The 27,682-nt window shown below is 38.1% G+C and overlaps 1 protein-coding gene across 1 annotated transcript in view; it reads left to right on the top strand.

Moving 5' to 3' along the window:
* Positions 1 to 2,120: 2,120 nt before the first annotated feature.
* Positions 2,121 to 27,682, top strand: part of nup160 (nucleoporin 160) — a 105,565-nt gene continuing 80,003 nt past the window's right edge. The window contains exons 1-2 of the mRNA XM_077211309.1: positions 2,121 to 2,233; positions 2,814 to 2,922. Coding sequence (XP_077067424.1) covers positions 2,143 to 2,233; positions 2,814 to 2,922 — 200 coding nt within the window. The 5' untranslated portion in view covers positions 2,121 to 2,142. The remainder of the gene's footprint in view (positions 2,234 to 2,813; positions 2,923 to 27,682) is intronic.

Genomic DNA, 27,682 nt, shown 5'->3' with positions numbered 1-27,682 from the left:
GTGCGCTCGAATGAATTTCTATGGAAGTAGAAATGAAAAAACGTTCGCTCTGTTCTGCTCGCTCGTCGCCATGGACGCGCACCGTTATGAATGCCAGTGCAGCCGCATACTTTTTAGTGTCACTTTAAAATTAGCACCATATCGGGGGCCGATTGTTTCCGGTTTTCAGGTAAAACACAACAACAAATGAGTAAATGACAGATTCGCTTAAATAGGCGCTTTTACACAAAATATTCCGTCATCATTTTTTTCAGTCAGCTCTTCACTCTCGTGATTAATGAATTTTGACTCCTGTTGCTGATCTTTGCTGCAACTTTCGTTCAGCTCACAATTTAGTAAGCAAACACGCTTAAAATGTGTTTTTATTTTATTTTTGGGTATACATGTGTGTGTGTATATATATATATATATATATATATATATATATATATATATATAGCTTATGTTTCAAATATGAGTTAATTAACAATCGTTGGAAAGAATGATACTTTTAAACTTATCACTAAACCGTCATTAGGTGTCGCCAGGCGACCGTCTTAATGAGCGAGTCATTGATTCATTCGTTCAAACGATTCGTTCGAACGGCTGAGTCATTCATGAATGAGACAGATTATGGATTGGTCGTTGAATCTTTGAGTCAACCGATTCGTTCAAAATGCTGAATCATTCAGTAATGAGAACGCGTTGCTGTGAGATCCTCGATGGTTCTGCTGTGATCTTTGTTTAACTATTTTCGCTGCTGAAACTGAAAAAAAGTCAATATTGCATCTAAAATGTAAGTGATTTGACGTGTGTGTGTGTGTGTGTGTGTGTGTGTGTGTGTGTGTGTGTGTGTGTGTGTGTGTGTGTGTGTGTGTGTGTGTGTTTGTGTGTGTGTGATTGTGTCTGTTACAGTGATTGTTTAACCCTTGTTAAAGTTTAGGCCTTGTCTTTTTGGATATATATCTTTTTATATAAAAAAAAATAGCATACAACCCATATATTTTAAATGTATTGTTTGCTTTAAATTACATTGAGTTTTGTATGTTTGGTAATTGAACCTGAATGAATTTTAAATGAATGTGCTATATTTCAGATCATATATTTGTTTTCCTTCAAATTTGAACTAACACTAACTTTATTCTCATCTGAATGATAGATTATTTATTTATGTATAAAATAAAAACACATTTGATTTTTCTTTTTTAATCAATGTATAATGTGTAACTGAAAAAATAAACAGATTAGGGCTCTGTTCGAGGACAAGAAATGAAAACCAATGCAATATGATGAATGCCCAAAAGATTTTTTTGCTTTTAAACTATGTGTGTGTGTGTGTGTGTGTGTGTGTGTGTGTGTGTGTGTGTGTGTGTGTGTGTGTGTGTGTGTGTGTGTGTGTGTACCCCCGACAATAGCAGTGGCCACCCCATGTATAAAACTCTAGTTCCGCCACTGTCAGTAGCTATATTAATATCAGTGATACTGACCTTCATTCATAAAAAGATGCTATTAAACAATTATTTAAAATACACTGTCTTTATATTGTTTTTACATTACAGTGGAAATTGTGTTTCACATAATTTCAATTTTATTTACACACAAAACATTAATGGTGAACATTTTTGACTTTATAAAATGATTCTGTCAAGTCTTGTCAATCGGCCCCTATTAAACAATAAAAAAGTAAGAAATCTTTTTGTTATACATAGTAAACTATACTCTTATTTTTTGGCAGAATTTATCATTATAATCAACTTAATTATTTCCTGGATTTTGTGTCACCATAGTCCCTAAATGTATGTAAATGCAGGAAATGGGATTCAAATCGAAAAAAAAATCCCAGTTTTTACCCCCCAACTCCCCCCCCCCCCCCCCCTACTTTTCAAACCAAACCCTTGCATATTAATGATTAAATGTTTAAACGGCTTGCCATATTCATAGACTGTAAAAAATATATAGTACGAAGGCACATGCATAAAAAAAATCATGTGCACGGGTATATTTTTTTAAATAAATAATTAAATGTTCCATAAAAAGGATTTTAAATTTTGATTTCATGGTGATTTTTATGTTAGGATTGAAGATACTGTAGTAGTATACTGGCCCTTTAAGATTTTGAAAGGCGGAAGCTCGGAGCTCAGTCCCAACGTGCAGCGCTTGAAGATGGCGGGTGTTCTGGAGAGGAGTTACATTGAGATCTGCGGATTTGAAAGAGAGACTGTCTCACGATTCAGACAGATAACACTGAATTTGGGTAACTCCTTTTAATATTAAACTGTTTTAGACACTGAATTTTTACTCGGATGTGCGTTAAAATAGGCTGTCCGATTAAATGGTGACTTTAGTGTTAGCAGCTCGTGTGTGACGCGATGGCAGACTCACAACTGGTGTTGTGGGTTATAACGTTACTGTATAACGATCATATACATCTATAGTAAATATGTTGTTGTTGTTTTTTATCTGACGCTATGATATTTGCTGTCAGTGTCCAGAAACTACAGTTTTTTTAAGGGTTTTACTAACGTTACGTAGCTTACCCCTAGTTTAGAGGGCAAACGTCTCAACGTGTTGTTAGGAGTTTCTTTTTGCAGAAGGACCAAACCCGCACTAGATTACGGTACATGCAATGATGTTCAGTATCAATAAACAGCGCGCGCGGGTGTATGTAACGTAACTTAAACACATTTTGAAGAGGATTTGTGTCACCTTTTTGGCATTTGTACATTGAAAACTCGTTAATTTATTGACGGCACAATTTATATGCATAAGCGTTTTTAAGATCATGAGAAATATAAATCCACTCACTCGTTGAGGTGTTTGCGTGTGTCCTGCAGGTGTTGGAGTTAACTCTGGCGGTGTGAAGTATGCAGACAGCGCTGGGGGATTCTCTTATGAGGACAGTGGGAAACTCCTCTCAGTCACCAGCAACAGATTCATCCACTGGTGAGAGCTTTTCACTCATTTGGATGATGTTGAGGTTTATGAAACTCTTTTCAGCCTCTCTTTTGATACAGTAACTAAATGTTTTTGCCTATATTTAAATTTTAAACCATCAAATAAAAATTTCTTAGAGATCATCTCCCTTATCATGTTCAGAAAATTGGATTAGGTAAGAGTGCCTGGAACAATATTAGAAACATACTGAAGTCAGTTGCGGTTCAAGACCATTTCAACTGGGGGGGCCAAGCTGGGGCAAGTTGTACTGTTAGAGGGGCCAGTTCCATTTAGACCTTATTGTTGTCATATCATTTTCTGCACTGCACTGCAGACATTAACAGGCAAAATACCATGTTTATAATCATTCAACAATGTATTTGCATTTCCATTATATTTTTACATTTGCATTACATATTCAGTATTAGTCACAGTAACTGTAATTGACATGATTCTATAGTTCTTTCTCTTTATTTTGGTGAGAACTATAGAGCAAAAGCAATGGGGACCAAGAAGCTTATTAATTCATTTACTGAAAATAACTGACTTGCTAGGTAACTACGTCTAACCATTTACAGGGTTCCTGCACACTTTTTAAAGTCAAATTTAAGGCTTTTTAAGACCTGAAGAAATCAAAATTCATACCGTACATTAGGCGTGTGCAATACTGACAAAAATACATCTCAATATTTTCAATGTTTTGTTGATAATAATTAGATGATATTTTACTGATTGTGTTTTTGTGCTGGTGCCATGGCTGGTTTAGGTCTGTTGTTGACAGCAGACTAACGAAGATATTCATATTTTTTAATATTCTATGCAGTGGTCAGTTAACAGCAGTGACAGAAATTAATTTTTTAATTAAGGGGCAATATTTGCCACCTTAAATTGATTTCCAGGGGCATTTTCACCTATATATGGACATTCTTTCTAAACTTATTTAGAGTTATGCATCACCTTTTATGTCAAATACTAACATTCAAATTATACAGTTATTATACTTATTTATGCAATAATACTTAATTATACAATAATTATACAGTACCACTGTTACCAGTCAAATTAATTCATTCAATCAAAATCCATCTTTGCAGTGCAGAGGTGACACAGAAGCGGCATTAATATACTTACACTCCATTTACAATTGCATAAATAAAGCTATGAGATTTTATTTAAATCAATATTTAAATATGAAATGATTTCTAATTTTGACATTTTAATTAAAGGGTACTTTAAATATGAAACTAAATCCGGCAGTAGGTGGCGGCAAGTCACTGTCTTAATAAGTGAGTTGAGGGAGTCATTCATTCAACCGATTCGTTAAACGGCTGATTCATTCGGGAAAGCAGCAAGTGATTCGTTCAAAACGCGGATTTCAGTCAAGAAATCATTTAACCATTATTGGTTAAACAGCAGATAACAGTGCAGTTTAGTGTGCCAAAATGTATCAAATCAAGATTTAAGGCATTCTGTGTTAAAACATGTAAAGCCCGGGACACACCAAGCCGACGGTCGGCTGACTAAGTTTTCTCAGTGTGTTCCTGAAATTGATCCTCGTCAGCTTTTTTTTGTCCGATTCGACATGTTGAATCGCCGCCGGTGAGAGAGAGAACTCTGATTGGCTGTTCAGCTTAGTGAACGAGTCTGTAGTAGATGTTGGGTATGAGTTTTTCAAGTGGGTATTGTGGCTGGTGTGCATGAACTGGTTTCTAGATAACTAACGTAACAATTATCAAATCCAAACAGTCAAGACTTTATATTGTACATCAAAAATCTTGATCTTACCCAAGTGTTCCTGGTCGAATATCTCAATATTAACGTGAGAGGAGTGGAATAAAGAAAGTGTTTAGTAGGATTGATATGCAAAACGGTAAGCACACACTGCTGTTTATGGTTTGTGATCTGCAGCGTCGGTTTCCCTTTTTGAATGACGAAAATAGATGAATATATCTGCAGAAATAGACTTGTCTCATTTACACGTAGGCGCAGAACACACATGCTAGCTGACAGTCGGCTCAAGTGCAGCTTTTTCCCCTGGCGACGTGACGTGAGGCGACAACACAGTCGGCTTTCATCAGCGCTAGTTCTTTGGCGTCGGTTTGGTGTGTCCCTCGTGCCGTGTACCAGCTGCTTTGACACGATTATCAGGTTAACTCACTCGTAACATGCAATATCTCACAACCTCCCGAGTGTTTCCGAACTCGCACAGTGTACGCCCGCCATTGGGAACTAAAGAAAGAAGACCTCTGCTCTGTGAACATCCATGTCAGTATAAGGGGAATAAACTGAATTGTTCTTTGTTCAACTGTCATATTCATTTTAATAATTTTTTTAAATTCATCTAATTTTACATGTGGCCTGAGAAAATCCTGTCTATTATTTTGATTTGTTTGTTGGAAGTTTTAGTAAAAATTATCAAAAGAAATTGAGAACATCTCTCATGCAGTGTTATTAACAGGACCGGCACCACGATGGGACAAAAGGGGGCATTGCATCCTCAGATCTGATTTGTGCCCCTTCAGTTTCAATTTGTCCCCACAAAACAAGATTGATTTTAACCCATGATGTATACGATCACACCGGTGCCGTTAGAATGTTCAATAAATGAACGCTGATAAATTGAAACGTGCTTTGGTTGGCGCTGAGCCAGAGACGGACACGCTCAGTGCTTTTAATATAGCACAACAACATATTCAGTGTTTTCAACCACATGAGTTTTATTTGAGGTTTCAGAGAGTAATAAACATTTACTGGGCTGCACAATTTGGTGAAAATGTCATATTGCGATTATTGAGGCCATTATTGCGATTGCGATATAATAAACAAATGGTTTCATGAGTCAGCTTGCTTGGTTCTCAAGGAAAATGCACACATATTACTGATAATACTGAAATGTGTATTTCTCAACTCAAACTACAGGCTGCTGCTGGTGAATTTCCTGAAACAAATAAAAAATGCTCATGTTTTAGAAATCTGTTACATGGAATTCTTGCCAGTTAAGTAAACACTGATTACTCGTTCGTTAAGGTTGGGACATCGTTAAGGCGATGAATTGTGTTCGTAACCTTGAGTGTAGGAATGTGACATGTTTAGCAGGTCCTGCGTGACTCCATATTTAGGGCCCGAGCACCGATAGTGTGAGGACCCTCTTGGAATTGCTCTGTTTATAATCATTGAGGTAGTTCAGAATTTTTGAATTTGGTGATTTGGTCAGGCCAGTGTTCTCTTCCTCTTCAGCCAGAACTGAGGTGTTCAAAAGATGTAGAACAGGCTTCATGCAAGATATGCTCAGTGTTCACCTGACAGGGGATCCGTGAAGTCGGAGTGGGCAGAGTGCTTTGTTCACAGATTCCAGCACCTCCAGGTGCTGCCATGAGGGCAGGAGGTGTTGCACTTTGCGGTCTGCAGAGAGAACTTTGGACAAAGCATTTTGCTGTTCCAGGATTCTTGCAATCATTTTCTGAGTGGAACTGAGTTAAACGGTTAGTTCACCCAAAAATGAAAATTCTGTATTTACTCACCCTCATGTTGTTCCAACCCCGTAAGACCTTCGTTCATCTTCTGAACGCGAATTAAGATATTTTTGATGAAATCTGAGAGCTGGATCACTCCTCCATAGGCTTCTTCAGGGATTGAAACTTGCCAGCCCTGAAAAGTCATTAAAGACATCGTTAAAATAGTCCAAGTGACTACAGTGGCTCAATCTTAAGTTTATCAAGCGACGAGAATACTTTTTGTGCGCAAAAACAAACAAAAATAATGACTTTATTTCAACTATTCATTTCCTTCTCTCTGGGCCTCGAGTCAGTTAACTTTGTGTAATAGCGTAAGCTTCTGTTGTTGTACGTCACACGCATCACCCACATGAACAGCGTCGGCCAATAGTGAGCATACCTGTGACGTTGTATTTGCGCACAAAAAGTATTCTCGTCAATTGATAAACTTAAGATTGAGCCAAAGTAGTCACTTGGACTATTTTAACAATGTCTTTAATGACTTTTCAGGGCTGGCAAGTTTCAATCCCTGAAGAAGCCTATGGAGGAGTGATCCAGCTAAAAAATATCTTAATTCGTGTTCCGAGGATGAACGAAGGTCTTACGGGGTTGGAACAACATGAGGGTGAGTCAATACTGACAGAATAGGGCTCGACGATATGGCCAAATTTTATATTACGATATATTTCTTAATTTCGGTCGATACGATATAATTCCGATATTGATATGAACAATATAAAAGCCTCAGAAAAACTGCCAAGAACGCCCACAACAGATGTCTGTACCTACAATCTTTTGAAAAATGAATTGGCCAAGTCTATGAAACCTGCTGGAGTCTTTTGGTACTGCACCATAACAAACTACACGAACCAATGAAATAACCCATCATAACAATAATGTTATTCTCTTCTCAATACCTGCTACAAGACTATGAAAGCATTTGGGTAGCAATATTCAATTTGAAATGTAATATGCAAAATGACAATGCAATATGTAAAATGGCAATGCATTTCTGTTTTTAAATTTACATTTGCCATTACATTTATGCAAAATTAAAATTCAATAATCTAATTTACATTTGCCATTTCATACACTAGTTTTAATATGTAAATTGAATACATATTTTAACGCTTTATAAGTTGCAAAATTAAAATGTATTACAGATATGATTAGATATGTTTAACATTTATTTTCAAGCAAAAACTATAGCAAAATGATCATTTAAATGTTATTTTTCTTAATTGCATTTAAACTCACAGTTAGACACTTGCAATTGCATTTTCATTAAATGTCCCGCAATGAATGTAGCAAAATTCAATGTGCAAATTGAAAATACATTCCGAGCCGATCACGCCCCCTCCCGCCCTGTCAATCACTGCGTGAAGTTTCAGTTTCTTAGATATTAAAATCCTATGTATTGGTCATTCTGAGGTCACTCACCATCCCCACATGCTCCAAATTAACGCAAAAAAGTCTCGTTTGTTGGTGCCGGTTAAAGTGTTGTTTGTGGTGCTTCTATCGGTTGGAACAGGTTTGATGTGTTCCCGCTGCTAGTCGGCACCACTCTCCGTCTCATTTTGCAGCGCGCTGAAACCTGAAGTTTTGAAATCTCTGCCAAAACACCACTGAATTTATACCACTGAATTAGTCTTTATCAACTCTTATCAACTATTTCGTCTGCTTTCTCCTCACTTGTGGAAGCTCGTTAAGTCACATTTGTATTGCGGTCAGGGGCGCTCATTCTGTAGCTGAAACTTGCTGCGTTGGAGATCAGCCTAGTAGTGCTGAGCACTGGCTGCGTTCGCGTGTCTGTGTTGAACGTCATCACGAAAGTAGGCAATTGTGTTCTGCTCTTTCTGACGGCTGCGCGCCTAACGTCAGTCAGTGACAAATGCTGTGTATTGAAAATGTGTTTAAAAATCATATCACCGTTGTCGGGAAAAAAAAATCTCGATATATATTGATATTGAATTATTGTCCAGCCCTATGACAGAATTTTCATTTTTGGGTGAACTATCCCTTTAAGCTCTCTTTGTGCTTCCCCCAAGGCAAGTCTTCTTCCAGCTATGAGAGAAGTGACCCACAATCTTCCTGCATATCCCAGTAGCCCTGTTAATGCATTGTGCATTCTTTCAGAGCATTTACTGTGAATGATGAGATGTACTTACTACAGTGACATTGCAAAACATTTAATATTCACACTCTTATTACATGCTCAGTTCCAAACTAATAGCATAAAAACAGTAATACAAAAATTACAACAAACACACAGTTAATATTCATATGTCACCACTCTAAGCCTAATGAATGATAGTGCAGTAGAAGGCAAATAGCTGTGGCAGATGTCATTTATACACAACCATCTCTTATAGAATTATATTTCATGGTAGGGCTGGACAATAATTCAATATCAATACATCACAATATAGAGACTAATTCAGTGGTATAAATTCAGTGGTGTTTCGGTGTTTCAGCGTGCTTTAAAATGTGCCGGAGAGTGACTGCCGACTAGCAGCGGGAACACATCAAACCTGTTCCAGCATTTGAATCAGTTCCACCCGATAGAAGCAGCACAAACACAACTTTAACCGGCACAAACGAAGCACAAACAAATGAGACTTTTTGCGTGAATTTGGAGCATGTGGGGATGCTGAGTGATCTCAGAATGACCAATATATATGAGTTTAATATCTAAGAAACTGAAACTTCACGCAGTGATTGACAGGGCGGGAGGGGGCATGATCGGCTTGGAATGCATTTTCAATTTGCACATTGAATTTTGCTACATTCATTGCGGGACATTTAATGAAAATGCAATTGCAAGTGTCTTAACTGTGAGTGTAAATGCAATTAAGAAAAATTACATTTAAATGATCATTTTGCTGTAGTTTTTGCTTGAACATGTTAAACATATCTAATCATATCTGTAATACATTTTAATTTTGCAACTTATAAAACTTTAAAATATGTATTCAATTTACATATTAAAACTAGTGTATGAAATGGCAAATGTAAATTATATAATTGAATTTTAATTTTGCACCAAACATTGCAAAAATGTAATGGCAAATATAAATTTAAAAACAGAAATGCATTGCCATTTTACATATTGCATTGTCATTTTGCATATTACATTTCAAATTGAATATTACTAGTCTTGTAGCAGGTATTGAGAAGAGAATATTATTGTTATGATGGGTTATTTCATTGCTTCATGTAGTTTGTTATGGTGCAGTACCGACTCCAGCAGGTTTCATAGACTTGACAAATTAATTTTTCAGAAGATTGTACAGACATCTGTTGTGGGTGTTCTTGGCAGTTTTTCTGAGGCTTTTATATTGTTCATATCGATATCGGAATTATATCGTATCGACCGAAATTAAGAAATATATTGTGATATAAAATTTGGCCATATCGTCCAGCCCTATTTCATTGTAATAATTAGCCCTAAATAAAATAGGCCACTCTTAGTATGATTTGTGGGACACATAATTCCACACTGTATTTAAAATAGTTATTCTTAACCCTCTGGGGTCTAAGGTGTTTTCTGGGCCCTGGAGGTGTTCTGACATGCTCTGACATTTATGCTTTTTTCTGATACTTGTGCCATTTTCATGGCTAAAGTCTGATTACACTGTATTCAGCACAAACTCTGCTACAATAATATGTCAGCAGCATGTATGTAAAAGTTTTTAGTTTTGAGATAATGACGTTTATGCATGGTTTGTGAAAAAACTAAAAAAAAATTGTCACTGAAATAAGGTCATGAAACCCATACTAAGTATTTGTTCACAAGACTTTTGAAAATTGTATCACATACCCTAGAATATTTGCTTCAAAATTATGTGAAAATCATCCTGATTACGCATTCAGATAAGTCAATAAAGTCTTGTATGACTTTGTATGACGTGTTTTGTGTAAGAAAGCTTTATGCGGGGAGGCGTTAACCAACCATTAATATTAATGGGTTTGACACCTGAGAAAGACAAAGAACCTCCCCTAATGGCCCTATTAGGTGCTGTCAGGCCCTATCATTAGGAGCCTTGCACAAAGAATGAGATTTAAAAAAGAATGGCTTTTAGACTGTTTGGATTTATTTACAACACAACGTAATCCAAAGATACACAACAAAGATTTTTCACTTAACCATGTTCATGTACAGAGTCTCCTGTGAATGTTGAAGTCAGCAGGACTCATCAGTGGGGCATCTGGTCCCTGTAAAAAAAAATAAAAAAAAATAAACACCTGTGAACATGCTGATATCAAGAGAAACTATAGGGCTGCATGCTTTTGGGAATACATTTTAGATTTTTCTGGTTCAAATTATTATTAAATATATATAAAAACACCAAGTTTGCTGTGCATTGTTATAGCCTATGTGTAGGGCTGCATAAAATAATAACAGATAGAGAGCAGGCAGCCTATGTATCGTTAAAAAGTACACTTCAGTAACACTACACTAGACAAAAATATATGGATTATCATGTTACTTCAAGCATTTCCATTCGTTATGAAATGAGATTGGAGAAAAACATTAAGCCTAATGTTTGGCGTGTTTTGCTTTTCAAAACCACAGCGCGTGCAGAGAACGTTTACTGCGATCGAGCCGCTCCAAACTATGAAACATTATTCTTACCATATTATGAAACATTATTCTTATCATATTATACATATCTACGTGTGAGCAGATATTCACAAACACAGTATTTAACAGTAAACATGGGTCTAAACATTATAATATGTAGGGATGGGATGGTATGAAAATTTCATATCACAATTATAGTGACCGAAATTATCGTGATTATCAATATTATCACGGTTTTGTTAAAACAAAATTAAAGTGTTAAAAAAGAACTGATGCTCACACTGAAAACATTTCAACAAGTTTTATATTTGAGAATCAACAAACAACAAATAAAAGGAGCAGCTCTGTGCACTTTCTAAAGCAAGATTCTATTCTGTGGCATTTCCTTCCTTATAATCACCGTCGTCAATAGCAACGCATTATAACACAGCGCACATCCATGCATCACAACGGACGCGCGCTCTCATTTCATTCAAATACAACGTGTCATCCTGCGTCTCCGTTTTTGATTCTATTGAAAATTAAATCAGAGTTGATTTATCGTTTACAGAATTTGATAATATTGTTGTGAAAATCTTGTCTGGACGAGTTTTGTACGCTGTACAAAATGGATTTAACAGGTAAGATAGAGACATTAATCTCTATTCAATATGTCCCCGTAATTATGTGGTAAAAAAAAATCGGTTTTAATATATTAATATACATTATCATCTCTTAAATGTCACTCTTAGTAGTCTTGTTTGAACTTGTTTGTTCGTCTTTGGCTCAAAGACACTTATTTCTGCAAAGTTTTCTTCGCGGAAGCTTCAAGTTTATTTCAAGTGTGTGAGATAAAATATTTCAACTCAAAACAACATTTTGTGCCCAATTATTTCCCAGACGTAGTTTTAGTATTGAGATCAAAGTTAACTTGCCTTGTGTTCGCTACAACTGTGGATGATGGTCACACAGGACGACTCAGCAGATTTGAAGTGTTTACCTCTATCACAGCGACTTTTTTTGTTCATGTTCTGCCGACAGTGACCATCCTCGATTAAGTTTCTCTCAGGATTTTTGTAAATGCCAAAATATGACCACACCTCAGATTTGGTCCTCTTAAAAGGCTGAAAAATCTCCCGAACACGGTCACTGCCTTCCGCCATTCCTTCTCGAATAAAAAAAACAACAACAACACTGCGCGCCTGCGTCAGACTGCTGGCTGGACAAGATTTATAGTGAGTTATTAAAATCGCGATAATCAAACACGGTTTTAATGATAATTGAATTTTAAACGATAATACTAACCGTCAGTACATTTTATCGTGGTTTACAGTGAAACCGGTAATCGTCCCATCCCTATTCACCATTGAAGAATAAGCCTACTTTATATCATGCTGTTTAATTATCGAAGATAAAAACATTCTTCTGTGTACATGTATATTCCTTTAGCATTAGGCTTCATGCACTCCAATCTCATTTCATAACATTTTAGTCTAGCACCAGTTTAACTAGTAGCTACAATATAAAGTATATACAACCATAAGACGTATATTATGTGTCTTACCTTAAAAATCGTTCTCATAATCAAATCGTGTTCTTCTAATTCTTCTGTGGCAAATCCAAGGTGCACAGACCAAACACTTCCAAACTCGACGAAAAGCAGAGCAGGGCTGAATAAGCTATGTGAATAAGTCGCGATTCTTTGTTTAGAGGTGATGGGGGCGGTAACAGCTCTGCGTTCCTCCGTGTGGATCATTTGAATTTGAACAGCTCGCGCGCGTGTGGGCGGGGTCACATTAGAGTCAATGAGCTCGGGCTCGGGCTTTCATACGAATTACTTATACAGAGAATATTTGTTTTTGGTATGATTTACATCATTTAAAAACGGAGACTTAAAGCTTTGTAAAGACATAACTCTCACGTGTGGGTGCCAAGTATTTGCTGAGTTACAAATCATTTTATGTTGCGTTTCAGAATGAACTTCACATTGAGGGAGACGACAGAACGCGCATCACGTTTATTTTCTTTATTTTTTATGAAAAACACAACATTTTGTTTTTATTATTAGTGTACACAAATAAAAGTAAACATTTAACAGTTTTGAATGATGTATAACACTTGCCTGTATCACAAAAATCAACAGAGTTATTTGAGTCTCTTTTGCACTGATAAGAAAAAAAGTGAGCTGGTATCGCTGGCGATACCGCCGACCCCAGGGGGTTAAATTGACGGTACAACTACCCCAAAACCAGTCCTCTGATTAAGCTCCACCGCTTTGACAACGTTCGTGCCGCTGTCTGTTGTGTGCCTGACGCATGTGGCCTGTGCTTTTCAAGCCCAAGGCTATGTTCTCTCCCGTGTGGTCGTCGGGGAAATAGGATGTTTGCAGGCAGCGGCTTTTGAGTTCAACTCCTCGTCGACAAAGTGCGCAGTTAGGCTAATATAGGGTTCAGTTGTCCTGCCTGACCACAGGTCGGTAGTGGTTGAAGAGATCTTCAACGGCATTTAAACGGCATTTGTAAAAAAAAATAGTGTCGCTAGGGCAGCTGGTACCTCTTGTCCAGTGTGTGGATCATTTTCTGAAATCCCCCTTTGCTAACGGTGTATATGGGCATCATGTCTCCTGCCAAGCAGTGCGTTATGGAGTCTGTGATTTCTTTATATCTCTGTGAAGACTTTTCATCTGTAATTGTGCTTTTTGTTCTGCTGTTTCTCAACTAATCTGTGCTTTCACCGTCATGCATTCATCATACTTTTCATCATCTTCACCTGTTCTCCGCGCGTCACGACGTGACTACACGTGCCACTGCCACTGGTCTTTTTATTAGCATTGTAGAAAATGGGCAAACAGCACTCAGAGAGAATAAGTTTGGGAGAGGGGCCACTTTAGTCACACACTTATCCATCAGTGCGTGGTTTTTTTTTTATATTGTGCTTTTTCAGCGTTTTGATTCAATCTCCAACCATGAGTACGAATTCCGTTAAAGGAGAACAAACGTTCGTTCGTGGAAAGGCAGCGGATCCGAGGACGTTAGGTGCACCTGTGCGACCTAGGAAAAATGTTAGTCCCACCCTTACAAAATCAGCTTCAGCGTTCCCCATGTGACTCATTGCTGATCAGCTGAGTCTTGTAAAGTGGAGCTCAAAATTAAAATTAAATATTAAAATAATGAACTCCTTGTTTCATGACATCTATCTTTGAATGAATCCGCATTTTTTAACATGTTCGTTTTAATGAACAGTTTAATGACTCAAAGACAGTCCCTTGCAGCCACCTAGTGGCTTAAACCTCTGAGGTCGACTATCGCGCGGGGCGCGCTTTTTTTCTTATCAGTGCAAAAGAAACTCAAAATACTCTGTTGATTTTGATCTTACATATTAAGTGTTGTACATCATTAGATCCTAATAAGTGTCTATTTTTTTGTGGATACTCACAATAAAAACAAAGTGTTGTGCTTTTCGCCAAATAAAGAAATACAAACATGATGCGCGTTCTGCCTTCTCTCTGTCAGATAAGTCCATTCTGAAACGCATCCGAAAATTAACTGTAATACCGCGAATACTTGTCATACAGGCACGAGTGTTTTTCCATAATGAAGTTTGAACTCTCTTCTTTTAAATGAATTAATTTATATAAAAAAACAAATATTCTCAGTTTATGTAATCTGTATGAAAAGAGAGAGATGTCAGTCTTTTTCTTTCCAGCTCGTTATACATAATTACGCGTTAATGTGCCACGCCCACGGAGAGCGCGCGGTATTCAAACGCAAATGATCTGAGGCAAGCCATTCAAACATGCCAACGCCCACCAGCTGGATTATAAAACACATCGTGTTTAGTAAGTATCTTACTACAGCTGTGTACACAGCGTATCATACGCTGTGAGGAATAATACTATCTAATAACCCTGGAAAATGGACCAGAAGTGCTGGTAGTTTAATTTCGAGGAGCAACGGATCCAGCTGATGTAGTAAGTCATTTATTCTTAAGTGCTTTGTTCTAATCGCGATATTGAATAGTGTCTGACTGTAAACCGCAAAAAGACTGTTTAAATATGAATTGCGTGTCTGTGTGTAGGCTAAATGATGAATGAACGGCACAGGCGCGCGCGCGCTTTGTTCATTCACTCTCGCACCTACATTAGTAAACGTTATGTTTACATGAATACATCCAGACTATATTGCTATAGCCTACTAAGATGAGTAAAAATAGACTGAAATATGTTGAAATAAAATGTCTGTATAAGCAACAAACTGCAAATTCAAATGTATATGCTAATATATCATACACAATATGTTTCAGACTAAATATGAATGTTTAGACAAGATTTTGTGATTAGTTTTGGATAGATTATAAAGTTTTGACTGTAAAAAAAGACTACTGTCACATTAAATATGTACGCTTTTGTTCACCAATTTCTGCTCATAGTTAAATATACTATAGTATGATGTTTTGTCTTAAAAATAAAGTAGGTATATTGAATTATCAACTAAGATGTTATTATAGTGTTTGTTCCAAAATTCAAACTAATGAATCCTTACCCTTTTAATACGTATGATAAAATGTATACTTTTTACAAAGAAATACACTTGAAATATTGTTAAAATTGTAATTGTTGTTGTAATTGTAACCTATTTGTAATTGGTTACAATTTCTAATTGTAAAATATGTATATATAGATAATTTCTTTTGTCCTTGCATTCTTTGGGATCCTGTGACACAGCTGTGTGAAAGCTAATTAATATGCAGCTCATTGTGTATTTCAGATCATTTTGTCAATGTATTGTTTTGTGTAAATGATTAGGCAGGATGATTTTCAGATCATTTTGAAGCAAAAATTCTAGGTAACAACACTCATTAGTCAAAAGTCTTGTGGACACATATTTAGTATGTGTTTTGTGGCCTTATTTCAGACACTTACAGTTTTAGTTTTTTCAATAACCATGCATAAACATTATTCTCTAAAAAATACAAAAATGTACATACATGTTGCTAACATATTACGGTAGCCCCGTTTGTGCTATATAGAGTGAATTTACACCTTTGCCATTAACATGTTTATAAATAACTGAAAAAAGCACAAATGTCAGAGCATGTCAGAACACCTCAAGGACCCCAAAAACTACTTAGACCTCAGAGGGTTAACTGCACTGACTGACAGCCTGTCTAGCCTTGTCCAGTCAGATCAGACCTGACTGTTATATAACAATAGCCTAACAAGCTTATTGTCAGGTTTATGTTCTGTTATTTGGACCCTTATTTTGACATTCTCTTGTTTACTTCACTTCCTGTTTCAATGCTCTGTTTAGTTTCGGTTTCATTGGTTACTGAATATGTCCTCGTTTTCATGCCTAATGACCACAGCGCAACACTTATTTATATAGCCTAACAATAAATAAATAAATGAGTGGCGATTATCCTGCATATCGCCCTATTGAGCCACTCAAAATTTCTGCAATAGCCATACTCTGTATAGCGGAACTTTTTCAATTAATTAACCGTGACGTTTTTAACCGTGGTTAATCTCTGCATCCCTAATCTTATCATCATATAAAGCCATCTTCTCTCTTCAAAAGACTTGGATTTGGATTACCACTCGATTGATTATTTTTATGACGCCTTTATGACATTTTTTGAATCTTTTAAGTTTTAGAGGAATAGACTTTAAATGGAGGGACAGAAATCTCTTAAGTTTCATTAAAAAATTTCTTCATTTGTGTTTGGAAGTTGAATGAAATTGAATCTTATAGGTTTGAAATGACATGAGGGTGAGTACATGAATCAACCCAATCAAAACTGGTAAACTGAAGATCCTTGCTTGTGGGTTATTTAACCCAACACAGGGCTTGCAAAATTTGAAAATCGCTGGTAGCCCTTCGGGCAGGCGCTCTTCAGATTTTGGTAGCCCGAAATGGATTTTACTAGCCCAAATAAAAAGATAATTTTTAATGTAGAAAATTGGTTAGGAGTCAAACATCAATCAAAAACTTTTTCAAAACACAAATATCAACAATTGGATATAAAATAATCAAATTAGAATCATCAATACGAATATGCATCTGGTTCTAACTGAACTGAAATTTGTGTGACCAGTGTGGAACATGAATCAGTCTGTGGCTCAGCCCCCAATGAGGTTATGACTAAAAAAGTTAACACTTTAGTTTAGGGTCTAATGCTCACTATTAACTAGTTTCATTAACATGCAGATCGCAGGGTTTTATAATTACTGAGGTCCCGGATGTGAGGTAGACTAGTTAGGGGAACGAGGAAATTTTTATTTCTCTGATCTACATATCCCAAAAAATTGGATTACAATAACTTTAAAAACATGTCATGCAGCGGATTATTTTCCTTATGTCAGTGAAGAAAGTAAACATAGGGTCAACTGATAGGTTGATTTATGAATAATTTTCTCAGAAGCGTTCATTTACTGAAAGCTACTAGGAAAGCTGGGTAGCCTAACTAAGTTTATTAAATTCATTCACAATATACACATTCATTATTGATCTTATTCCTAACACAGGGCCGTAGACAGGGCTTTGTCATCAAAGAGGTCCTAAATTTAAGGTTGTCAGGGGGTTCAAATTTTTTATGTCTCTGATGTGTGCATTTCAAGACATTTGAAGGCCAAAAAAAGGATATGAAATAGCTTTAAAACCATGTCAGTGGCAATAGATCGTCAATACTTGCTCTCTCATCTCCATCACTCTTTCTTTTTCTCTCAGTCTCTTCATTTTGCCCTGGTCTCTTCCCCTCCGAAAAATGAACTTTTGAAATTTACTGAAGGCTACAAATTGTATTATATTAATTCTCAACATGTACACATTCATTATTGATCTTGTGCCCAACATGATGCAAACGGCTTTGTTAATGTTTCTTGTCACCTCACAATGACAGTAAACTAATTATTACATTATATGAATCACGTTACATAAGCCTATTAGTTTGCCTGATTATTTTTGTCATTCGTTTAACATTTATGAACTAAAAAAAATGTCAAATATGAAATGTTTAGTTTAGCTACTTGCATCTTATCTCGCACTTGACCATAAACTGAAGCGTCAGTCACTCTGCTAAAATTCGTGCTCAGCAGCTTCTGTGACATAAAGCCCGCCTATTTGATTGGTCTTCTAAAATATTCTGACATTGACTAGCAGTGACAGACCAATGAGGCTAAGATGAACACACACTCACACACCCCCTGCAGGGCTCGCAAAATCGCTAGCCCGACGTCCCGGGCCTATTGTGTTTTCAAGTCGGGCTACCAAAATGCATAACCGGCCTGCCCGACGGGCTATCTGAAATAGTGTAATCAAATTCCCCTAAACTTCTGCCTCGCCCGACTAAAAATGTGTGATTAAGTGTAAGCTACACAAATTCGTGTTCGCTTCAGTCTTGTTATAATCAGATTCAGCGCGTTCATCTTCAATCCGCAGCGGCGCGCGAGCAGAGTGCACGTCAGAAAAAGAGGACAGGGTGTGTGTGTGTTCATGTTAGCCTCATTGGTCTGTCACTGCTCGTCAATGTCAGAATATTTTAGAAGACCAATCAGAGTGACTGACGCTTCAGTTTATGGTCAAGTGCGAGATAAGATGTAAGTAGCTGAACTAAACATTTCAAAGTTTTTTTAGGTCATAAATGTTAAACGAATTACAAAAATAATCAGGCAAACTAATATACTGAAAATAGGCTTATGTAACGTGATTCATGTTGGCCTAATGTAATAATTAGTTTACTGTCATTGTGAGGTGACAAGAAACATTAAAGCCGTTTGCATCATGTTAGGCACAAGATTAATAATGAATGTGTACATGTTGAGAATTAATATAATACAATTTGTAGCCTTCAGTAAATTAAAAAAGTTCATTTTTAGGAGGGGAAGAGACCAGGGCAAAATGAGGAGACAGAGAAAAATAAAGAGTGATGGAGGTGAGGAGAGAGCAGGTATTGACAAATAATCTACTGCCACTGACATGGTTTTAAAGCTATTTCTTATCCTTTTTTGGCCTTCAAATGTCTTGAAATGCACATATCAGAGAAATAAAGAATTCGAACCCCCTGACAACCTTAAATTTAGGACCTCTTTGATAATAAAGCCCTGTCTACGGCCCTGTGTTAGGAATAATATCAATAATGAATGTGTATATATTGTGAATGCATTTAATAAACTTAGTCAGGCTACCTAGCTTTCCTAGTAGCTTTCAGTAAATTAACGCATCTCAGAAAATGATTCATACACATAGACTGTAAAAAAATATGGACGTAGTATCCATGACGTCACCCGTAGGTTTCTGAAGAGCGTTTTTGAAGCCTAAAGTGGGCGGAGTCACTCGTCGCCATCTTGGAAGCGCGTCACTCCCGGATAAGCGAAAATGGGCAAAAAGGCGGGACGTGGGTGGTGTTGAGGTGCCTGGATGCTGAAACTACGCCCGCCTAGCTCGACGTGATCGAGTTTGCTCAGGCTAAGCTAATGTGCTACTGGCCTCGCGCTAAAGTGACAGCTGACTTGAAGTAGACCTAAAGCCAATAGTTAAAGTTTATGTTTTTGCCCTTGGAAATACTATAATAGTTAAAAGACATAACTAACCATGAGACTAACGTGTATTGTGATGCATTATTATTCTCATGCAGTAACTTACAATATTTGCTCTGAGTGTGTGTGTGTGTGTGTGACAGTGATAAATGCGCATACATGTCAGTCAGCGCGGCAATGCACGTCAAGTTCGTAGAGAGCTTTATTCAGTCCATTTTAAATTCTGATAGATATTACCTAAGAAGTTCAAGTAATGCACTAGAAATCCGCGCTCATTTAAGGGACGAAAAGAAAGCACTGACACCTGCAGGATTTAATCTGACGGTAACGTTACTTTTTATTGAACACTAAAAGCATATTATAACATAGTCTATCTGCTCCGTAAGATCAACGGTAAGTTACAGCAGAACGAGTGTGGCCTCTATACCTTAGACGTTTTTAAATCTGAACTCCAAAAAGCAACGATATTGTCAGACATCCATGAGTGCATGTTCACAGAGGAAAACAACTGAAGAACAGCGCTGGTTGTTCTCTCGATACTCGACAACGACGGAATCCAACGGCGTGGGCGAAGGTATAAGGGCGGCGTGTAATAAACTGTATGAAATAATCCCGAAAAGAGTACAAACACGGCAGAGATGACAAGTTCAGCAGCTGGAATCAGCTGAGGTGACATGATGGCTAACAGAGAGCAGACAAACGGCTAGTAATAACAGCAGCGGCAATCCACCTGTCACTCAAGTGGCCACGCCCTTGATTATGCAGGAATTTAATGCTTAATATAATTTAAACGGATGAGTTATAAAAAAATTCACCCCCCTCACAGTTGTCATGAAGGGCAAAATTAGCTGTATAGACCAAAACAACTTAAGGCACCAGGCTGTAAACATAATTTTTTCGGCTGTAAAGTTGGGCATTTTAACATGGGGGAGATACAGATTTGGCTCACTTTTGCAGTCAGCCTCAAGCGGCCAGTCGATGAATTGCAGTTTAATTCACTTCCGTGTTGGTTTCAAGAGGGAGACAGGGAGGTTGCCGCTTGTTCATACATCAACCTATCAGTTGACCCTATGTTTACTTAATTCACTGGCATAAGGAGAGAAAAATAATCAGCTGAATGACATGTTTTTAAAGTTATTGTTATCCAATTTTTTGGGATATGTAGATCAGAGAAATAAAAATTCCCTCGAACCCCCCTAACTAGCCTACCTCACATCCGGGACCTCAAAAATTATAAAACCCTGCCATCTGCATGTTAATGAAACTAGTTAATAGTGAGCATGTGCATATTTGTATTGATGATTCTAATTTGATTATTTTATATCCAATTGTTGATATTTGTGTTTTTAAAAAGTTTTTGATTGATGTTTTGACTCCTAACCAATTTTCTAGATTAAAAATTGTCTTTTTATTTGGGCTAGTAAAATTCATTTCAGGCTACCAAAATCTGAAGAGTGCCTGCCCGAAGGGCTACCAGCGATTTTTAAATTTTGCGAGCCCTGCCCTGTCCTCTTTTTGTGACGTGCACTCTGCTCGCACGCCGCTGCGGATTGAAGATGAACGTGCTGAATCTGATTATAACAAGACTGAAGCGAACACGAATTTGTGTAGCTTACACTTAATCACACATTTTTAGGGGGGCGAGGCAGAAGTTTAGGGGAATTTGAATACACTATTTCAGATAGCCCGTCGGGTAGACCGGTTATGCATTTTGGTAGCCCGACTTGAAAACAAAATAGCCCCGGGACGTCGGGCTAGCGATTTTGCGAGCCCTGCAACAAAACATCTTATATGAATATAATGAACTCAACGGTTGCTAAAGAATGCAACTAAACCTAAAGAATTTACAACTTTTTAATTACAATAGTGTATACAATTATTATGATATGTGTATGACAGTCCAAATCATAGCTTTTAATGTTTTGCATTGGTGTTTGAGCGCGCGTGTTGAAGAGAATGAGCACTGGGAAACTGTGTTTTGGGAAACAGTGTTGTAACAGTTGTGATAACTGAAAAACTTTAGTTTTGTCATTAAAAAATATAAAATAATATATATATATAAAATATGTAAATGAAATAAAAAAATGTCACAAAAAGCTTAGAATGGCTCTTCCTTCTGCTTTTAAAGTCTCTGCCTCAATAACTGAAATGACAATTATAGTGTCAATTATAGTGACACTGAAGCGTGTCAACAATGCTCAATGACTAAACAAAACTTAAAACATATTCCATAAAAGCAAAAACTGTAATGACTTTCTCAAACTCTTTTAAACACCTAGTATTTAACAATTTGGTCTTAAGTGTTGGAATGTGCACTAAACAAAGTCATTTCATCACATTATGTTGAAATAATTTATATTTTTTATGCAGAAACAACAATTGATCTACATGCTCAGAGTTAAGTGCGCTCCTCTCTGCTGTAGTTATATCTCCAGCAGTGGACAACACCCTCTCTCCTGCTTCACTTGTGCCAGGGATGCAGAGAGTACATCCTGCCTAGTTTGATAGTAAAGGAAAAACAGACTGGTGCTCCTTCCACCAGATTAGTGGATCCTCTGTAAGAGGTATATGTCTCTGTATTATGAAGGTATTTTTGGTGTAAAACAACTGAACGCCTGTGACAGTGACATTTTTAGTTGTAGAGAATAGCCACACGTGTATCAGTAAATTTGAAGTCACAGAGAGAAATGTTTTAAGAGTTGCAAACTTGAAGACTTTTTTTTCTCTCCCACAAACACAACACAACAGTTACACCTTCTCAAATTCTTCATTGCAGGTGCACAAATCCTATTCTACAAATCACAAATTAATAAATTTGTGCTCTCACATTTTTGCTACAATTGCTGCAGTGAATATGGTGCTAAGCGCATTTAAACACCCGCATCAAAAAATGTGAACTCACGGAGAAATTTTGCTCACCCGCAAATCAGTATGTGAATTCATCCAATGAGAGTTGCACACTTGTAGAATATTTTCTCACAAATATCTTGTATATTTTTCTAGCACAAACACAAGTACTATCTACAGCTGCTTGAATCTGCTGCGATGAATCTCAAACACTGTTTTTCGCTTTCAAGTAGGGATGCTCCGATCGATCGGCCGGAGATCGGTATCGGCCGATATTCACATTTTATGACTGGATCGGTACTCACTAAACTTGGCCGATCTCACAAACCGATCACAATTTGATTACGTCTACGTGAGAAGGTTTATGATGCGCGGTGGGGACTTAAATGATTTGGCAGTCATGTCATCGCCTGTGTGGAACTACTATGATGTGTCGAGAAACAATGAAAAAAAATTGCTATTTGCCATGTATGTTTCAAAGGAATCTCATGTGGAGCAGCATTGTCCTCCAGAGAGATCGCCTTTCTGATGAGTAGGCGCTTTGCTCGCTCAGTCCACACAGCGCCGCTCGCTCAGAACGCCAGTGACGCACTGGTTAGGAAATATGTGAAATAAATTGGGCTGCCCGTGCACGACTAAAGTTTTTTTCTAGTTGATTAGTAGTAGTTCATTTAAGCCATTAGTCTCATTGCATATTTATATTAATTTAATTACTTAAATATATATGGGAGAAAATACTAAACCATAATGAGCATTATGGTAATATTGCGTATTCCGCATATCAAGCGCATGCATAAAGCTTGCCACAAATAACCGGCAAAAGTTATGTTTAAGCAGCATGGTACATTTGAATTGTTTATTAATAAACTAGTGTTTTCTGGCTGCAAAGATACAGTTGGCGATGTTGACCCATCCCTTCTAAGGAGTAGCATCAAACTACTCCAATTTGTTCTTTTAGGAGTTAAAATTGTTTATTTATTTAATTTTTGTCCTGCTCAGACTTGTATTGGACAAGGTTTAAGTTACATCAGACTTCTATATTTTAGGTGATTAAATATTTATGTCGTCCTCCAAAGTTTACTAGAATAGAATAGAATAGAAAAACTTTATTAATCCCCAAGGGGAAATTGCAGTGTTGCAGCAGGATTTTAATAAATAAAAAATAGATAAAAATATTACAATGTATCTTAACAAGTATAAAATGTATACACAAGTGCAACAGTGCACAAAGATGTGAAGTTAGTATCACATGTGAATATTGGTTGTTAAATAAAATGTGAAAAATAATATAATGTCCTTTATCATTCACGTGTCATTCAGTCTCCTCAGTCTCCTCTCCCTGCCCAGAGAGTTGTTGTGGATTGTAATGGCAGTGGGTAGAAATGACTTCCTGTAACGGTCCTTGCTATTGCGGAGTTGTAGAAATCTCCAGCTGAATACACTCTGCTGCCCGACCAGCAGGTTGTGCAGCGGATGTGAAGTGTTGTCCATGATATTGTATAATTTGTGTAACATTCTTCTCTCCACAACCAACTCCAGGGGCTCCACAGCAAACCCCAGCGCAGAGCCAGCCAGCCTTTATTAACTTGTTCAGTCTCTTGCTGTCACTGACTCTGATACTACTGCCCCAGCAGATGGCAGCAAAGAGAATTTCGCTTTCGACAACAGACTGAGAGAACATATACATCATCCTGCTGCATACATTAAAAGACCTAAGCTTCCTCAAGAAGTAGAGTCTACTCTGACCCTTCTTGAAAATGGCCTCAGTGTTGCACTTCCAATCTGTGGTCAAGGTACACACCCAGATATTTAAAATTCTCAACCACCTCCTCTCCCTGAAGGTGAATGGTGTTTAGTATTGTTATCCTGGTCCTCCTAAAGTCCACCACCATCTCCTTCGTCTTTGTCACATTAAGGAAGAGGTGGTTTTCCCCACAGCACAACACAAAGCGGTCAACCAGATTCCTGTACTCTGACTCGTCTCCACCCCTAATACACCCAACAACTCTAGAGTCATCAGAGTATTTTTGGAGATGACAGGACTCTGAGTTGTGCTGGAAATCTGAAGTGTATAGCGTGAAGAGAAATGGTGAGAGAACAGTCCCCTGTGGTGCTCCTGTGCTGCTGACCACTCGTTCCGACACACCACCCCTTATTCGCACAAACTGTGGTCTGTCTGTCAGGTAGTCTGTAATCCAGGAAACTGTGGAAGTGTCCGCCTGCATCTTCAGAAGCTTCTCTCGCAGCAGTAAAGGCTGGATCGTGTTAAAAGCACTGGAGATATCAAAGAATGTGATCCTTACAATGCTGCCAGCTTTATCCAGGTGTCAGTGAGCTCGCTGAAGCAGGCAGATGATAGAATCCTCCACACCAACCCCAGGGCGGTAGGCAAACTGCAGTGGGTCAAGGAGGTGGTCACCTGTGGTCTCAGGTGGGCTAGAACCAATCTCTCCAGAACCTTCATGATGTGAGATGTTAAGGCAACCGGTCTGTAGTCATTGAGGGCAGATGGAGAAGACTTCTTTGGCACCGCAACAAGGCATGATGTTTTCCACAACAGTAGGACCTTCTCCATGCTCAGACTGAGGTTGAAGAGGCGCTGTAAAATCCCACATAGCTGGTTTGCACAGGCCTTCAGGACTCTGGGACTGATACCATCCGGACCTGGAGCGTTGTTCTGGTGCAGTTTCTCCAGCTGCCTCCTAACCTGACAACTTGAGACCGACAGGGGGATGGGGGAGGTAGGTGGGGGCGGGGGGTACAGTGATTTCTGCTGGGAAGAAGGATGTTGATGTTGAGTGATGGGGGAAAGCACTCATTCAGTTCATTAGATTTCCATTCAGCTCATTTCTGATTTCCGTTCACCTTGAACCCTGTGATGGTCTTCCTTCCTGACCACACGTCCCTTGCATTTTTTTGCTGAAGCTTGTTCTCCAGCTTCTTCCTGTATGCCGCCTTGCTCTCCCCCAGCCTTACTTTCAGCTCCCTCTGTACAGTCTTCAGTGATTCTCTGTCCCCATCCCTAAAAGCTCTTTTTTTTCCTGTTTAACAGCTCGTTCAGGTCGCTGGTTATCCATGGTTTGTTGTTGGGAAAGCATTGCACTCTCCTAGTGGGTATAACAGTGTCCACACAGAAATTGATGTATCCTGTGATGCAGTCTGTAAAGGAGTTAATGTCATCTCCATGGGAATCACAGAGTACATCCCAGTCTGTTGATTCAAAGCACCCCTGCAGAACCTCATCCACTTCCGCTGTCCATTTCCTCTCAATCCTAGTGGTCACCAATTGCTTCTGAACAATAGGTGTATATGTGGAGGTGAGAAGTACCAGATTGTGGTCTGATCTGCCAAGAGGGGGAAGAGCTGAGGAGCCTAAACATTTGCATAGAGTAAATCCAAGGTTTTATTATCTCTAGTGGGGCAGTTAACATACTGCTGAAATGTTGGGAGAGTAGCAGAAAGAGACGTGTGATTAAAATCTCCAGAAATTGCAATAAAAGCATTCAGGTGTTTTGTTTGAAGTCCGGCAGTAACCGAATGGATAACGTCACACGCCGCGTCGGCATCAGCTGATGGTGGGATGTAAACAGCCACAATAATAGCGCACGTGAACTCCCTCGGCAGATAGTATGGACGCAGACTCACAGCTAACAGTTCGATATCTGGGCTACAGGAACGCTCCTTCACAGTAATATGTCCGGGATTACACCATCTATTGTTTACAAGCACTGCAATCCCCCCTCCTTTCTTCTTACCGCTCAGACATCGATCTCTGTCCGTGCGTACCGTCTGGAAGCCGGGGACAGTGGCGTTGGAATCGGGAATATGTTCCTGCAGCCACGTCTCTGTGAAACACATCACACTGCACTCACGAAACTCCCGCTGTGTCTCGTCAGCACGCTCAGCTCATCCATTTTATTTGCGAGAGACCTCACATTCCCCATCACAATAGAGGGGAGAAAAGGTTTGTATTTTCTCCTCCTTGTTCTCCGTAAGGCGCCGGCCCTGCATCCCCTTCGTCTCCTTTTCAGTTCGACAGGGATCCGGAGTTTCGCTTCGGGCTGTAGTAGTGTGGGCCTGGAGAGCGCAATCAGCTGATCGCGAAGGTAAACAATAGGTCTATCTCCAAGCCCTTTAGCAAAATAACCCGGCAAAAGAAAAGTTATAAGTGCCAGGAAAAACCAGAGAAGATGGTAACTCCACAAAATATCCATACCACTATGTTAGGTTACTTAGATAGTTATTTACAGACAATAAAAAATCTAAAACACACACACGTGGCTAGAGCTGCGGCAACAGGCAGCCACTCGAGCGGCGCCAGAAAGTCTATTGGACAATGTTTAATTTAACCTTGTGGGCTGCATCAGACTGCTCCATTTTGTTTGTATTTATCTTTGTCTTATATTAAGTATTTTAAGCATCGGGATCGGTATCGGCTGATCACCATGACAAGAAATCGGCTATCGGTATCGGCTGCAAAAATCCTGATCGGAGCATTCCTACTTTCAAGTGACAAGTTTCACGCGCTCTCTGATTTGCACCATATATCTCGTGAAATGTAGAGCAAAAGTGACTTGTGCCTACATGAATATTCATGAGTTTCCCTGGCATGCGCATGGAACTGCTCAGTTTAGTTCACTCAGAGGTTCACTTCTCGTTTCTCAGCAGGTTTATTGGGTTATTTCAAAAAAGGTAAATATTGTTTTAAAATAATTCTTAGGGGGGTCTTAGTCATTAAAATCCCGGGCTGAAGATGGGTCCCACTCCGACCCTGGTGGCAGGTTATTGTAACATACGATTGGGTTGCCGGAGTACTTAACTTTTGTTTTGCAGTTCTTGCATATCACATGACTCATGTCTAATGTTTGACTCTCCAATTCAATCGTGTTTTAGCTATAACCTAGAAACTATTATGCAAATTTACATAGGTAACGCTTTGCAAATCCCATTTGTAAACAAGGATGTATTAGCTAGCTTACATTAAAATGTTATATTGCATAATGCATATAGTTACAGTATTTAATATTTGAGCAAAACAATTGTACCTTGATCATTCATGTTAGTTCATAGTGGATTAACTAAGGTTAACACATAAAATAAACATCAAAATTTAATTACAAAATGTATTAGTAATTGTTGAAATAACAATGAACAATACTTAAACAGTCCTGCTTAAAGATGGCCTTCTTTAAATATCTACACAAAGACCAGAGCATTGAAATTACATAAATGTATATGATATATATATATATAGTCTTGCACTTTATTTGTTTCTATTATTATAGAACACCTTGATAAGCTAATCAAAATAAAAAAATATGTATTGCAGTG

This window comes from Siphateles boraxobius, unplaced genomic scaffold (genome assembly GCF_051911475.1).
Source record: "Siphateles boraxobius isolate OS27281-9 unplaced genomic scaffold, OSU_SipBor_1 65, whole genome shotgun sequence".
NCBI classification, from domain to species: domain Eukaryota; kingdom Metazoa; phylum Chordata; class Actinopteri; order Cypriniformes; family Leuciscidae; genus Siphateles; species Siphateles boraxobius.
Note: the sequence above shows the minus strand (reverse complement) of the source record. Positions and strands in the feature narration are given on the sequence as shown.